The sequence below is a fragment of the Chanodichthys erythropterus genome, chromosome 21 (genome assembly GCF_024489055.1).
Source record: "Chanodichthys erythropterus isolate Z2021 chromosome 21, ASM2448905v1, whole genome shotgun sequence".
Taxonomy (NCBI): domain Eukaryota; kingdom Metazoa; phylum Chordata; class Actinopteri; order Cypriniformes; family Xenocyprididae; genus Chanodichthys; species Chanodichthys erythropterus.
In genome coordinates, this window is record NC_090241.1 from 1,076,904 (window position 1) to 1,093,605 (window position 16,702).

Sequence of the window (16,702 nt, forward strand, 5' to 3'; positions counted from 1 at the left end):
TTAAAGTCAGCATGAAAGGGAAGTTGCACTAGTCTTTTCTTCTCTATTGTGCCATATATCCGAGTGAAACGCTTATGGAACAAGAACAAATGTAGGGCGTGGCTTGATTTTGTATGTGGGGAATTGATTGGATGGTTGTGGTTTGCTATTTGTGGATCTAATGTGAGTGACAGGTTGCCCCGCCCTCATCATCATCAGAGAAGAGATGCTGCAAGAGGAAGATATTGTGATTCAAGATTATCAGAACATGAATTTAAAACACAGAAAATCATTTAGAGTAAATGCTTCAATATTCCATAAAAAAATACTAGTCAATTTTGATTACATGGTGCCTTTAACTGCGTTTCAGCGTGGCGCTGTGTGATTCTGCGCTTGACCACAGGGTGTCAGTATTGAGCCACAGACAGTCACGGGTCTCACAGTCATACTGAGAGCTCAATACTTTCTTAAATACATAAAAATTTTGTACAAAGGCTTTATTTGTTCCAGCAAATATGAATTTGTGTTTCTTATAAATTAATTTTAACCTTTAACCAATTTGCCAGCTACATAAAGCACTGCTTTTCTACAACAAAGAGAGTTTTACAGGAAAAGTAAACTCAAAAACGAAAACTGCCTCATTTATTCCCCCTCATGTCGTCACCACAGGCCGCTGTTACATTCTTCAGAATTTCTCACTTTGGTTTCCATGAAAGAATGAAAGTCTTACAGGTTTGGAACACAAGAGTAAATGATGACAGATCCTTCAGTTTTGCATGAAGTCATTTTCAGAGCTCTGCCAAAATCTGACCATCTGATGTCTAAATAATTACATATAAACATTACAAATAAATCCTGATATTGAATGAGGTTATATTGTTTAGTCCAGCTGAATGTTTATGAACCTAAACTCAATTCTACACATCCACATGACTGATATCTTCAACATTTCCCATTAAGCTGGAAAGTGGTTTATGGAGACTGAAGGTCTCTGACTGTCCCAGATGAGTTCAGATAGTGCCTCTCAGGAAGAAATGAGGCGCTTGATCCATCCGGTGAGTTTGGTGATGCGCGTGTAGACTCCGTAATAATCAGGCCGTCCACAGCCTCTTCCCCAGCTCACCACACCGGCCAGAAACCAGCGTCCAGACGGTTCCTGACACACCAGCGGACCACCGGAGTCGCCCTGACAGAGAAACAGACGCGTCACTTCGGCCCTCAGCAGCTTTTATGCATCATCACGGTTACGGCGGTACGATCACGGTGTGTCACCTGACAGGCGTCTTTCCCTCCACTGCGATAACCGGCACAAATCATTCTGGGAGTGATCAGGTATCCATACGAACGCACGCATGCATCTTCACTGACCAATCGCACGTCTACTTTCTGCAGAACGTCACTCACTGCCCCTGATGGAGAGACACAGACACACAATCACAAGGATTTCCAGTGTCTAAAAACAGCATTATTCCTACTCTGCTGTCTTTTCCTCTATTTAATAACAAGGTGATTGTCCCTCACAGCATCAAAAATAAAGGCATATTGTGATTCTGTTCCTCATATTTTAGTTTTGGTGGTTTAATTTTTTGCAATCTCATCAGGGGTGAAAAGGGTGACAAAGATGTGAATATCCGCTTTGAAATGTGGATTTACAGATGAATTTAGCTGATATTTTAAAAAACTCACTTTGTTTCAGGCCACATTCACAAGCTATTTTTGTCTGTGAAACACTGATAGAGTGATTACAGGAGACGTGATTCATTTCAGTAAGTTCTACTGAATCTTTCAGCAATCCTTTCATTCATGTTTATTTGCTGCTGTAGTAGTGAAATGACTGAGGCGCTACAGAGATCTGTCACGTCCAGTGTTGGGAAAGATACATTTAAAAGTAATGCATTGCAATATTGTGTTACTTTTAATGAAAAGCAATGCGTTACATTACTTGTGTGTTACTTTTTCTCACCTGGGCTGGGTTTGCTTGTTTGTTTTTTAATAACAACAAAAAAGTTCTACTTTTAGCAAATGTTTTTCGCCCCTTTCACACCAAAAGTGAAATGAACATGAAAAGTGAAACGTTTGCTCTTGGGCGTTATTCAGGTTCGGTTGAGCTTCTGTTTATGTTCGCTGATCAATGTTTACATGCGAGTAAAAGCCTAAATTAAATCTTTTCATCATAACAAGCGATTGATTTTCTTTAGAAAATTTGGACTAAACTGCTTGATTTATATGGATTAGTTTCTGTTTTTGAAGCGTCAAAGTGGTCGTTACAAAGGCCGTAAATGGAAGGAAATCTGAGCATTCTGTCATCAAAAGGATTTGTCAAAGATGAACGAAGGTCTTACGGGTGTGGAACAACATTAGGGTGAGTAATTAATGACTAATGATTAATTTTCATTTTGGGGTGAACTAACCCTTTAAGTTCACAGTCTTGTGCTTTTGTCTTGTCCGATTTTCAAAAACATGTTTGCTTCAATCAAAGTTTGTAAAGACTATTTTAAATCTCTATGGGAAAAATTAATGAAAACAAAAACACTTCCGGAACCAGCGCTGCTGAAAAACTGTCCGGGCACTGTTGAACTCTAGAGTAAAGACGATCGCAACTTCAGCTTCATGATGCACGCCATTTTTGTGTGTGTTCCTTTAAATGCAAATGAGCTCCGCTTTCCAGAAGAGGGCGGAGCTTTAACAGCTCAACAACAACAAAGCTGGAGAATCTCACGCAGCCAAAATGAGGAAAGTGTTCAGCCTTACATTGTTCAAACCGGAGTCGACACTGATGGAGAGACTCAGGAAGAAGTTACAACTTTTAGACGTTTCTGAATGGTTAGTGGATAAATTGATGTAGTTGCTGTGGAGTTGATTCAACTCATCCACTAGCATGTGCCGTCATGTTCATCTTTTGTGTTGAATCGACCCTCGTTTGTGAAGCAGTTCGGCGTAAAATGACGGCATGACAACAACACTCGACTACAACAACTCTTCCTCTTCTCTAAAGCAGCCCAACATGGCCCCGCCCCCTTTGTTGTGTGTTCTCAGGGGCGGGGTTTATGTAAATTATAGGGTTTGTGATGTCACCAACCCGGGAAGAAACTCGTTGTAGTCCCTACCAGCTGTTTAAAAAGCGATTTCTGTAAAAGAAAATCTCTCTTTGCATTGAACTTTGATTGTCGTAACTTTGCAGATGATGTTTATGATCAAACATCAACATTACACACTAACTACAGTTAAAACAGTGAAATCATAATCAACCACCGCTTTAAAATGTTCTTCACATTAAGTGGTTCATTGGAGAACCAAAAATAATTTTTCTATGGCATCGCTACAGAACCCCCCCACCTTTGGGACCTTAATTCGTAAAAGCGTGTGGATTCACATGTTGACATGCGGTTTCAGCGCTCATACCTCCCTCCCGCAGCGCTCCCCATCCCGTCACCCAGCACAGCAGGTCAGCCTCCAGCTGGTGCGTCGCGGGCGGCAGACAGACCGGATGAGCCAGAGTGCCCGACCACACGGGCCGCACCAGCCGCAGCAGCGCCACGTCATAGTCGTGAGTCTCATCATCATAATAGTGATGCAAGTGAATGTGTGACACTCGAACGGCCTCCTCCGACTGACTGTTGCCATTGAGACGCAGTTTACCAAGATAGATGGTCCACACAGACGGGGAGAAGAATCTGCAGACAGAAAAGTGCATTCACCTGGACAGAATGAGCACAGACCGGCAGGCGGATGCGGTCACTCACCTGTCGTCGTAGAAGCAGTGAGCCGCAGACACCACCCACTGGGCGGAGACTAAAGCCCCTCCGCATATGTGCCGCCCACTGATCTGCAGGCTGGCCTGCCATGGCCACTCCCCCTCCTCTGCATCGGCCCCGCCCACCACACGGCTGCTGAACGGCCTTAGACCACAGTCTGCAGAGAGAACATTATCAAAACACACATGTACGCACACACACACACACACACACACACACACACACACACACACACACTGTGAGATGTTCTTACCACAGTATTTCTCGTCGGATTCATCAGGACAGTCCGTGATGAAGTCGCATTCTGGGTTTGGCTTCTTCAGACATGTCCCATCTCCACATACATACGTCATATCAGAACATGGTACACCTGAACACACACACACACACACACACACAGAGGTACAGATACACCTCATGGGCTTTATACTGTATGTAGTAATTATAGGCAGCTTCATTTAAAAGGGTGAATTTCGTGTGAAGAACAAGTCATATTTATATGGAAGTTTGGTTTCGCCACATGAGAAAAAATTAAAGAAGTAACTCTGACTTTTTTCTCACAATTGCGAGTTTATATCTCACAATTCTGAGATAAAAAATTTAATTGTGAGATAAATAAAGTCAGAATTGTGAGAAATACAGTCAAAATTGTGGAATAAAGTCAGAATTGTGAGAAATAAAGTCAGAATTGTGGAATAAAGTCAGAATTGTGAGAAATAAAGTCAGAATTGTGGAATAAAGTCAGAATTGTGAGAAATAAAGTCAGAACTGTGGAATAAAGTCAGAATTGTGAGAAATAAAGTCAGAATTGTGGAATAAAGTCAGAATTGTGAGAAATAAAGTCAGAATTGTGGAATAAAGTCAGAATTGTGAGAAATAAAGTCAGAATTGTGGAATAAAGTCAGAATTGTGGAATAAAGTCAGAATTGTGAGAAATACAGTCAAAATTGTGGAATAAAGTCAGAATTGTGAGAAATAAAGTCAGAATTGTGGAATAAAGTCAGAATTGTGAGAAATAAAGTCAGAATTGTGGAATAAAGTCAGAATTGTGAGAAATAAAGTCAGAATTGCGAAATAAAGTCAGAATTGTGGAATAAAGTCAGAATTGCAAGAAATGGCGGAATTTTGGCGGAAACAAGCTTCCACATATTTCAAAAAAAAAAAAAAAAAAAAAAATTTGCAAAAAGAAATTTATTTTCAGGACCGTCATTTGTTTTAATTATTACTTAATAATGGTCCATTATTTTCATGTCGAATAAATGTGTATATATATAGTAATACATTCTATATATAGTATTAGTACTTCACAGCAGTTTCTGTACTGTATTAAATTCATGCTTCAGTAAATGTATAAATCATTAGAATTATTTTACTGTACTAAAATTACTGCATGAGATTTTTTTTTAAATTAAATGTGTTGAAATGTCAGGAAAATAATGTCACCATGCAAATAAAATCTAAATGACCCTAATTCAATTTTTTAAATTAAAATAAAATGTATCTCATTTTGATGTCAAATTTGACCTGTTATTGACAGTTTGTGTCACCCATAAAGTGTGTGTGTGTGTGTGTGTGTGTGTGTGTGTGTGTCTGAGTGTTCTCGTTTTGACTATACTTGTGAGGACCAAATGTCCTCATTTATATTGTGGAATACCTTCAGAACCCACTACTGAGACATTGACTGGTCCTCAATAGTTTTATCTCAGCCAAAAGAGGTTTTTATTTAAATCTAGTGATGTGCACATGTTTCTGCGATGGGTAGGTTTAGGAGTAGGGGTAGTGTAGGGGATAAAAAAATATCATTGACCTGATATAAAATTAATGGAAGTCTATGCAATGTCCTAAGATAGCAAAACAAACCTGTGTGTGTGTGTGTGTGTGTGTGTGTGTGTGTGTGTGTGTGTGTGTGTGTGTGTGTGTGTGTGTGTGTGTGTGTGTGTGTGTGTGTGTGTGTGTGTGTGCGCGTGTGTGTGTGTGTGTGTGTGTGTGTGAGTGTGTGTATCTACCATGTGTGCAGTTGTCCTCGTCACTGCCCTCAATGCAGTCCGGGTGCTGGTCACACACTTTATAGTAGTCGACACACTGACTGTCCTCTGAGCACTGGAACTGAGCGATACACACTGCACGACACACACACATGATAACACACGTTGTTCAAATATAAATAGTGTTGATTGTATCACCTTTTTTTTTAGCAAGATGTTTTTCAACACATTTCTTTTCTTAAAAAGCGGAGTGTGTTGCATAAATTCAGTGACTCATGTAACTGAGATATTTGCATCGCACTCTGCCCACACTCACGTCCGATGACATTTTTCACTTCCTGAAAGCGTTTCTTTAGAATTAGGTAGAAAATATTGTTTGGCATTAGTCATAACCGTTTCCAAGCATCATGAAATGAATAAATGGGAATTTACCGCAGTTTCTCTCATCTAGTCCGTTGGCGCAGTCTGATATACCGTCACACGCCGGCACACAGAGACCGTTTATGTTGCAAAGCACCTGACCAGGACACGCTGAGCAAACACACACACGCACATGCAGTCAGTGTTTTAAACAGCATGTAGGTTTACTAAGTTTAGTGGTTAATAAAGAGGTGTACTAACGATCGGACTGGTTAAAGATGCTGTAGTGAACCTGCAGGCCCGGGCCGGTGAGAGAAACCTCTGACGTCATGGACACGGTGACGTTGGAGGACAGCAGGTAGATCCGCTCCGCGTACGGCTGCAAACCTCGGACGCCGCACAGCCTGCGCACAAACACACTGCCGTCACACACTGACACACACGCTGGTGATTGCGTCTGCAGGACTGACCTGCGGTTCTGGATGCTCCATCTGCCCTGCGTGCACGTCTGGCTGTAACTCGCGCGGTTCAGCTCATATCCTTCAAAGAACAAAGCCAGACCGAACTCTACCGACGGCACCTGAACACACACACGGACATAATGATTTTTATTCTGTACAAACGGTATATTCTCTCCCCTAACCCTACCCTTCACATAAAAGTTTCTGCATTTTTGCATTTTCAAAAGTGAACAGTCTAAAGAGAGAGTCTTACAGTGAAGATCCACGTGCAGTTGGTGTCGGGAGGGTAATAACTGGGGTAGAAGGGGGTCCGTAAAATCCCCTGGATGCCGTCTTTCTTCTCTAACACAACACTGTAGGAACATTCTGAAACACAACATGACAAACACAACCTCAGCATCGCTTAACAACACATTAAAAAAAGATTGAATGAAATCTCTTATTAAATCGGCATCAGTTGTACGCTGCAAGAAAAAATGCATTAAAAAATGGAGAAGGTGCTGGTAAACTATTTTCTCTGTCATTCTAAATTCAAAACATCATGCCAATAAAGGTATTTCAATTGAATTGAGTTGAATTGTTTACCCTGGTCCGGCCAGGCCCGTGCGCTCAGAGAAAACGTATCCTTGTAATTGTACAGACCCTGTTTCCAAACCACCGTCATCCAGTTAGCAGACGACAAGAGCTGCACCGTCTGCTCGTACCGGCTGCATCCGTACAGCCTGAGAGAGAGATTAAACACACCCTACAGTGACAGTCATCAGAGATGGTGCAGCTGACACGAGCAAAGATGAATATTTGTCTCACGAGGTGATGAGATGAGAGTCTGCTGGCGTGACGGAGTCGTAGATGATCAGTCGGTCACGACACTCCGCCAGGAGCCACTCCACCCTGAGCTCCAGACGGGAACCCGCAGGGGCCCTCAGGTGCCACAGACACGAGGAGCGCTGCGTGTTCGGCCCCTCCAGCAGCACGGGCTCCGTGGAGAGCAGCGACGTGTAGCGGTAACAGTCTGTGAGGAAAGGACACTTCAGGACAGACAAGTCTCAGAGATGTTGGGGTGCAGGAGCGCCTGCAGGATTTCATCTACTCAATATATTCAATATATGTTCATGTTAAAAACTGAACTCTGCAAGAAGTTTTCATTGTCTTGAGTATGTCTAGCATTCCTTTAAACATTACGCACTTCTACAGACTCTTCAGACCAAGCGATCGGTGAGAGCAACGGTTCGCCTGAGCTGAACGAATGCGTCTCTAGAGAGTTTTTATAACATGAAAGAAAAAACAAACAATGGTCAAAGACATCTAGTTTTTAAATAGATAAACTATAGAAGCTTGTTTCCGTCACAGAATAAAAAATATAATTGATAATTGCAATTTTTTATCTCACAGTTCTGAGATTATTTCCTACAATTCTGCTTTATTTTGCAATTCTGACTTTATTTCTCACAATTCTGACTTTATTCCACAATTCTGACTTTATTTCTCGCAATTCTGACTTTATTCCACAATTCTGACTTTATTCCACAATTCTGACTTTATTTCTCGCAATTCTGGCTTTATTCCACAATTCTGACTTTATTTCTCGCAATTCTGGCTTTATTCCACAATTCTGACTTTATTCCACAATTCTGACTTTATTTTTCGCAATTCTGGCTTTATTCCACAATTCTTACTTTATTTCTCGCAATTCTGATTTTATTCCACAATTCTGACTTTATTTCTCGCAATTCTGATTTTATTCCACAATTCTGACTTTATTTCTCGCAATTCTGATTTTATTCCACAATTCTTACTTTATTTCTCGCAATTCTGATTTTATTCCACAATTCTGACTTTATTTCTCGCAATTCTGAATTTATTCCACAATTCTGACTTTATTTCTCGCAATTCTGAATTTATTCCACAATTCTGACTTTATTTAGTGCAATTCTGACTTTATTCCATAATTCTGACTTTATTTCACAATTCTGTCTTTATTTCTAGCAATTCTGACTTTATTCCACAATTCTGACTTTATTCCGCAATACTGAATTTAGTCCACAATTCTGACTTTATTTCTCGCAATTCTGATTTTATTACACAATTCTGACTTTATTTCTCGCAATTCTGAATTTATTCCACAATTCTGACTTTATTTCGTGCAATTCTGACTTTATTCCATAATTTTGACTTTATTTCACAATTCTGTCTTTATTTCTAGCAATTCTGACTTTATTCCACAATTCTGACTTTATTTCTCGCAATTCTGACTTTATTCCACAATTCTGACTTTATTTCTCGCAATTCTGACTTTATTCCACAATTCTGATTTTATTCCACAATTCTGACTTTATTTCTCGCAATTCTGACTTTATTCCACAATTCTGACTTTATTCCACAATTCTGACTTTATTTCGCAATTCTGACTTTATTTCTCGCAATTCTGACTTTATTCCACAATTCTGACTTTATTCCACAATTCTGACTTTATTTCTCGCAATTCTGACTTTATTCCACAATTCTGACTTTATTTCTTACAATTCTGACTTTATTCCACAATTCTGACTTTATTTCTCACAATTCTGACTTTATTCCACAATTCTGACTTTATTCCACAATTCTGACTTTATTTCTCGCAATTCTGACTTTATTCCACAATTCTGACTTTATTTCTCGCAATTCTGACTTTATTTCTCGCAATTCTTATTTCTCGCAATTCTGACTTTATTTCTCGCAATTCTGACTTTATTCCACAATTCTGACTTTATCCCACAATTCTGAATTTATTCCACAATTCTGACTTTATTTCTCGCAATTCTGACTTTATTCCACAATTCTGACTTTATTTCTCGCAATTCTGACTTTATTCCACAATTCTGACTTTATTTCACGCAATTCTGACTTTATTCCACAATTCTGACTTTGTTTCTCGCAATTCTGACTATATTCCACAATTCTGACTTTATTCCACAGTTCTGACTTTATTTCTCACAATTCTGACTTTATTTCTCGCAATTCTGACTTTATTTCTCGCAATTCTGACTTTATCCCACAATTCTGACTTTATTCCACAATTCTGACTTTATTTCTCGCAATTCTGACTTTATTTCTCGCAATTCTGACTTTATTCCACAATTCTGACTTTATCCCACAATTCTGACTTTATTCCACAATTCTGACTTTATTTCTCGCAATTCTGACTTTATTCCACAATTCTGACTTTATTTCTCGCAATTCTGACTTTATTCCACAATTCTGACTTTATTTCTCGCAATTCTGACTTTATTCCACAATTCTGACTTTATTTCTCACAATTCTGACTTTATTCCACAATTCTGACTTTATTTCGCGCAATTCTGACTTTATTCCACAATTCTGACTTTGTTTCTCGCAATTCTGACTATATTCCACAATTCTGACTTTATTCCACAGTTCTGACTTTATTTCTCACAATTCTGACTTTATTCCACAATTCTGACTTTAATTTGCAATTCTCACTTTATTCAGCAATTCTTACCTTAATTTCACAATTTTGACTTTGTTCCGCAATTCTGACGTTATTTCTCGCAACTCTGAATTTATTCTGCAATTCTGACTTTATTTTGTAATTATCACTTTATTCAGCAATTCTGACTTTATTTCACAATTCTGACTTTATTTCTTGCAATTGTGAATTTAAAATGACACTTGATTTGATAATTTCGTGATCTAATGAATCATATTCAGGCATTTTTAAATGTGATTTAAAGGGTTACTTCACCCAAAAATGGCCTCACTGAACCATCGGATTTCAACAAAAATTTCTTAATTTGCGTTCCGAAGATTAACGAAGGTTTTACGGGTGTAAAATGGCACGAGGGTGAGTAATTTTTGGGTGAACTAACCCTTTAATACTTGTTGGTACAACTGCATTATTTCAAAACTGATTTAAAACGTGTTGAAAATGCATGAAAGTCAATTAAAACCTCAAAATTACTGTTCTAGAAAAAAATCCCACAGCAAAATAAAAAAAGAGAAAAAGAAAAAAAAATCATACCAAAAGTGGCTTGAAAAAGATCTATAACTTTGGGGTTGGTTTCTGGAAAGTAAAACACAAAGCAGTAAAAAAAAGTGAACAGAAATGCAGCAGAAGTCATCACACATGAGAAGCACGAGAGCGTGAGTGCATCTGATGAGAGTTACCAGTGATGCTGAGCGACGGCAGCAGCAGCTGGAAACCCTCGTAGCTGCTGATCTGCTGTGCGTCAGTGAAGCGCTGCAGCTCTCTGAACACACTTGCGTTCAGCCGTGCCACGCTCACCTTCTCCACGTGACTGACGGGAACCGACAGGCGCAGCCAGAGGTGTGCCACCACGCTGCCCTCCCTACAGAAACACCAGAGGACACGTGAAGGTTCCTGCACAGATCTCAGCTGATTAACACAAGTGACGGCTTCCTCACCCAAAGGCGAAGACCGCTGTGAAGTTGAAGTATCTGGACAGGTCTGTGGACTTCACCAGCTTCTCAACCTGTCAAAGAGTCATGAAATAATGACGATAACTGTGTTGCATGTTCTAGTGTAAAACACCTAGTTATAGATGAAGTGTCAGCTTCACCAGACAAATCCATGCTGGTTGATCAGCAATTCTGACTTTATTTTGCAATTGTAACTTTATTCCGCATTTCTGACTTTATTTCTCACAAGTCTGACTTTATTTATCGCAAATCTGACTTTATTTTGTAATTCTAACTTTTATTCCGCATTTCTGACTTTATTTCTCACAATTCTGACTTTATTTTGCAATTCTAACTTTATTCTGCATTTCTGACTTTATTTCTCACAATTCTGACTTTATTCCACAAATTTGACTTTATTTTGCAATTCTGACTTTATTTCTTGCAATTCAGACTTTATTTTGCAATTCTAACTTTATTTTGCTATTCAGACTTTATTTCTCACAATTCTGACTTTATTCCCCAAATCTGACTTTATTTTGCAATTCTAACTTTATTTTGCAATTCAGACTTTATTTCTTGCAATTCTGACTTTATTTCTTGCAATTCTGACTTTATTTCTCAAAATTCTGACTTTATTCCACAAATTTGACTTTATTTTGCAATTCTGACTTTATTTCTTGCAATTCTGACTTTATTCTGCAATTTTGACTTTATTTCTCACAATTCTGACTTTATACCACAATTCTGACTTTATTTCTTGCAATTCAGACTTTATTTCGCAGTTCTAATTTTATTTTGCAATTCAGACTTTAGTTCTTGCAATTCAGACTTTATTTTGCAATTCTAACTTTATTTTGCAATTCAGACTTTATTTCGCAATTCTAACTTTATTCCGCATTTCTGACTTTATTTCTTACCATTCTGACTTTATTCCACAATTCTGACTTTATTCAACAAATCTGACTTTATTTTGCAATTCTGACTTTATTTCTTGCAATTCAGACTTTATTTCTTGCAATTCAGACTTTATTTTGCAATTCTAACTTTATTTTGCAATTCAGACTTTATTTTGCAATTCTAACTTTATTCCACAATTCTGACTTTATTTCTCACAATTCTGACTTTATTCCACAATTCTGACTTTATTCAACAATTCTAACTTTATTTTGCAATTCAGACTTTATTTCGCAATTCTAACTTTATTCCACAATTCTGACTTTATTTTGGAATTCTGACTTTATTTCTAGCAATTCAGACTTTATTTCGCAATTCTAACTTTATTCTGCAATTTTGACTTTATTTCTCACAATTCTGACTTTATTCCACAATTCTGACTTTATTCAACAAATCTGACTTTATTTTGCAATTCTGACTTTATTTCTTGCAATTAAGACTTTATTTCTCACAATTCTGACTTTATTTCTTGCAATTCAGACTTTATTTTGCAATTCTAACTTTATTTTGCTATTCAGACTTTATTTCTCACAATTCTGACTTTATTCCCCAAATCTGACTTTATTTTGCAATTTTAACTTTATTTTGCAATTCAGACTTTACTTCTTGCAATTCTGACTTTATTTCTTGCAATTCTGACTTTATTTCTCAAAATTCTGACTTTATTCCACAATTCTGACTTTATTTCTTGCAATTCAGACTTTATTTCGCAGTTCTAATTTTATTTTGCAATTCAGACTTTAGTTCTTGCAATTCAGACTTTATTTTGCAATTCTAACTTTATTTTGCAATTCAGACTTTATTTCGCAATTCTAACTTTATTCCGCATTTCTGACTTTATTTCTTACAATTCTGACTTTATTCCACAATTCTGACTTTATTCAACAAATCTGACTTTATTTTGCAATTCTGACTTTATTTCTTGCAATTCAGACTTTATTTCTTGCAATTCAGACTTTATTTTGCAATTCTAACTTTATTTTGCAATTCAGACTTTATTTTGCAATTCTAACTTTATTCCACAATTCTGACTTTATTTCTCACAATTCTGACTTTATTCCACAATTCTGACTTTATTCAACAATTCTAACTTTATTTTGCAATTCAGACTTTATTTCGCAATTCTAACTTTATTCCACAATTCTGACTTTATTTTGGAATTCTGACTTTATTTCTAGCAATTCAGACTTTATTTCGCAATTCTAACTTTATTCTGCAATTTTGACTTTATTTCTCACAATTCTGACTTTATTCCACAATTCTGACTTTATTCAACAAATCTGACTTTATTTTGCAATTCTGACTTTATTTCTTGCAATTAAGACTTTATTTCTCACAATTCTGACTTTATTTCTTGCAATTCAGACTTTATTTTGCAATTCTAACTTTATTTTGCTATTCAGACTTTATTTCTCACAATTCTGACTTTATTCCCCAAATCTGACTTTATTTTGCAATTTTAACTTTATTTTGCAATTCAGACTTTACTTCTTGCAATTCTGACTTTATTTCTTGCAATTCTGACTTTATTTCTCAAAATTCTGACTTTATTCCACAATTCTGACTTTATTTCTTGCAATTCAGACTTTATTTCGCAGTTCTAATTTTATTTTGCAATTCAGACTTTAGTTCTTGCAATTCAGACTTTATTTTGCAATTCTAACTTTATTTTGCAATTCAGACTTTATTTCGCAATTCTAACTTTATTCCGCATTTCTGACTTTATTTCTTACAATTCTGACTTTATTCCACAATTCTGACTTTATTCAACAAATCTGACTTTATTTTGCAATTCTGACTTTATTTCTTGCAATTCAGACTTTATTTCTTGCAATTCAGACTTTATTTTGCAATTCTAACTTTATTTTGCAATTCAGACTTTATTTTGCAATTCTAACTTTATTCCACAATTCTGACTTTATTTCTCACAATTCTGACTTTATTCCACAATTCTGACTTTATTCAACAATTCTAACTTTATTTTGCAATTCAGACTTTATTTCGCAATTCTAACTTTATTCCACAATTCTGACTTTATTTTGGAATTCTGACTTTATTTCTAGCAATTCAGACTTTATTTCGCAATTCTAACTTTATTCTGCAATTTTGACTTTATTTCTCACAATTCTGACTTTATTCCACAATTCTGACTTTATTCAACAAATCTGACTTTATTTTGCAATTCTGACTTTATTTCTTGCAATTAAGACTTTATTTCTCACAATTCTGACTTTATTTCTTGCAATTCAGACTTTATTTTGCAATTCTAACTTTATTTTGCTATTCAGACTTTATTTCTCACAATTCTGACTTTATTCCCCAAATCTGACTTTATTTTGCAATTTTAACTTTATTTTGCAATTCAGACTTTACTTCTTGCAATTCTGACTTTATTTCTTGCAATTCTGACTTTATTTCTCAAAATTCTGACTTTATTCCACAATTCTGACTTTATTTTGCAATTCTGACTTTATTTCTAGCAATTCAGACTTTATTTCGCAATTCTAACTTTATTCTGCAATTTTGACTTTATTTCTCACAATTCTGACTTTATTCCACGATTCTGACTTTATTCAACAAATCTGACTTTATTTTGCAATTCAGACTTTATTTCACAGTTCTAATTTTATTTTGCAATTCAGACTTTATTTCTTGCAATTCAGACTTTATTTTGCAATTCTAACTTTATTTTGCAATTCAGACTTTATTTCGCAATTCCAACTTTATTCCGCAAATCTGACTCTAATCTGACTTTATTTATGAAGTCGGAAATTCTGACTAGACTTACAAGTAATCTAATTTCTTTCTTAAAGTCTAATCATAACTTTTTCAGTTACAAAAAAGCCTGTTTCTGCGACTGGGCTCTGCTGGTCTTTTCTGCAGGTGGATTGTGACTCCAGCCTCACCATGTTCTGCACAGACGTCGCCTCCGCTCTGAACTCTGAGCTCTCATGACTGGACAGGCTCACAGAGAAGTTCTTATTCAGTATGGAAACACTGGCTGTGTACTGCTGGATCACCCGCGGCTCCAGCACCCAAACCCTGTACTCTAAACACACACACACACACACACACACACACGTGAGACGGGTGGCTAAAGGTCACACTCGGAGCACTCAGTAAGTCTGTGTTGATGTTTATGTTTGTTGACTGTCACTCTGAACCCAGCTAATGGAAATATGTTTTAAGAACATTTGGCTAACAAAGCTTTTTATATTCTTTTAAACCACAAATGCTCGTCTTGCACTGCTCTGTGATGCTCCACACATTACATAATCATGTTGGAAAGGTCACGCTCCAACTCTTAAACTCCAACTTCAAAATCATCCGTCATCTTCATTTTACCTTTTTTTTTTGTAAAGGTCGTTTGCATGTTCGCTTTGTAAACACTGGATTGGTACTTCCGCCTACGTCACAAACGTGCAAAGACTAAGTCAAACACTCTTTACAGAAAAGGTAAAACAACAATGTTGGATGATTGTGAAGTTGGAGGAGAAAATGAGATGGAGTTTTTCTATCGCGGTACTTCTACTTACGCCACGCGTGACCTTTCCAACATTATTACATAATGCGTGGCGCATCACAGAGCAGTGCAAAACATGCATTTGTGGTTAAAAAGTATATCATTTTTTTTTTTTTTTAGAAAACTAGCAATGGTTTCTCTAGATGAGACTCTTATTCCTCGTCTGGGATCATGTAGAGCTCTTTGAAGCTGCACTGAAACTGACATTTGGACCTTCAACCTGTTGAACCCCAGTGAAGTCCACTATATGGAGAAAAATCCTGGAATGTTTTCCTCAAAAACCTTAATTTCTTTTCCACTGAAGAAAGAAAGACATGAACATCTTGGATGACATGGAGGAGAGTAAATTATCAGGAAAATTTAATTCTGAAGGAACTAATCCTTTAGTGACAACACTTTATTTATTTTCCAATAAATAAATAAAGTATTCATTAAAAATGTCTCATATGTATTTTAAATATAATGCAAATGGAAGCCAGCAATTCTCAGTTTTATGCAATAACAACTAAATGATCAAATGTTTCCCTTTATTCCCCTTCAGATAATAAATGATTATGTTCACATTAAGCAGCAAATTCACATTTTCTCTAGTCTTACTACTTTGGTTGGCAGTGATGTGTGGCTGTTTCCTCACCCAGAAAGTACCAGATAAGACATGAAGATCCTGCCAAGATGAAGAGGATGATGATGAAGATGAGGCCAAACAGCCATTTCGGGAAGCTCCTCCTTTTATGGGACGGATCCGGATCTGCGCGAGATACCTTAACATGAAACACATGAATATTCACATATTCTTCTCAAATAACTCCACAGTTCTTGTTGTGCAATGACTGCGGTGTTATTAGAGGAAAACCTGCGCTCGTGTAATTGTGTCGTTGTCTTGATTCGGATCCGCTGTGAACCCGTTTCCGAGCTCCATCATCAACCGAACCGTTATCTCGGGTTCATCTTCGGCTCCGTCAGTCCTGTTTCGGGTGGTTCTGTCTCAGATTTCACACATGTTCGGTTCTTCACACATGTTCTGAGGAGTCGCTCAGCGAGCCGTTGTGTTTGTCAGTCCAAAGTCCGCTGCGGATCAATAGTGAAGTATCTGCTGATCTGAGGACAGTCCAAAGCCACAGTTTCCATTTAAATGCCTCTGAATATTAATAACGGATCTCTTAAAAACAGTCAACGCCCAGCAACGCGCGCTCACCTGCGCAACGCAACTGTGACGTCACTCGGTCGGATCTCACCTGTGCGCAGATGATGCTCTTCAACATACGG

At 37.3% G+C, this 16,702-nt stretch overlaps 1 protein-coding gene across 3 annotated transcripts; it reads right to left on the reverse strand.

Moving 5' to 3' along the window:
- Window positions 1-206: 206 nt before the first annotated feature.
- On the reverse strand, window positions 207-16,527 carry LOC137011389 (transmembrane protease serine 6). Of its 3 annotated transcripts, XM_067374219.1 has the most exons (18): window positions 16,290-16,524; window positions 16,071-16,197; window positions 14,820-14,962; window positions 10,963-11,030; window positions 10,705-10,886; window positions 10,559-10,600; window positions 7,348-7,552; window positions 7,126-7,262; window positions 6,794-6,906; window positions 6,550-6,659; window positions 6,341-6,483; window positions 6,152-6,250; window positions 5,741-5,854; window positions 3,988-4,104; window positions 3,723-3,891; window positions 3,382-3,653; window positions 1,252-1,388; window positions 209-1,165 (listed from the first exon to the last, which is right to left on the reverse strand). In XM_067374219.1, exons 1-18 carry the CDS (start codon window positions 16,356-16,358, stop codon window positions 1,004-1,006), a joined length of 2,409 nt encoding a protein of 802 aa, XP_067230320.1. In that variant the 5' UTR covers window positions 16,359-16,524; the 3' UTR covers window positions 209-1,003. The 3 variants fall into 3 exon arrangements, with proteins under 3 accessions (XP_067230319.1, XP_067230318.1, XP_067230320.1); XM_067374217.1 differs by having other exon boundaries at window positions 208-1,165; window positions 6,341-6,659; window positions 16,290-16,526; XM_067374218.1 differs by lacking the exon at window positions 10,559-10,600 and having other exon boundaries at window positions 207-1,165; window positions 6,341-6,659; window positions 16,290-16,527.
- Window positions 16,528-16,702: the final 175 nt, after the last annotated feature.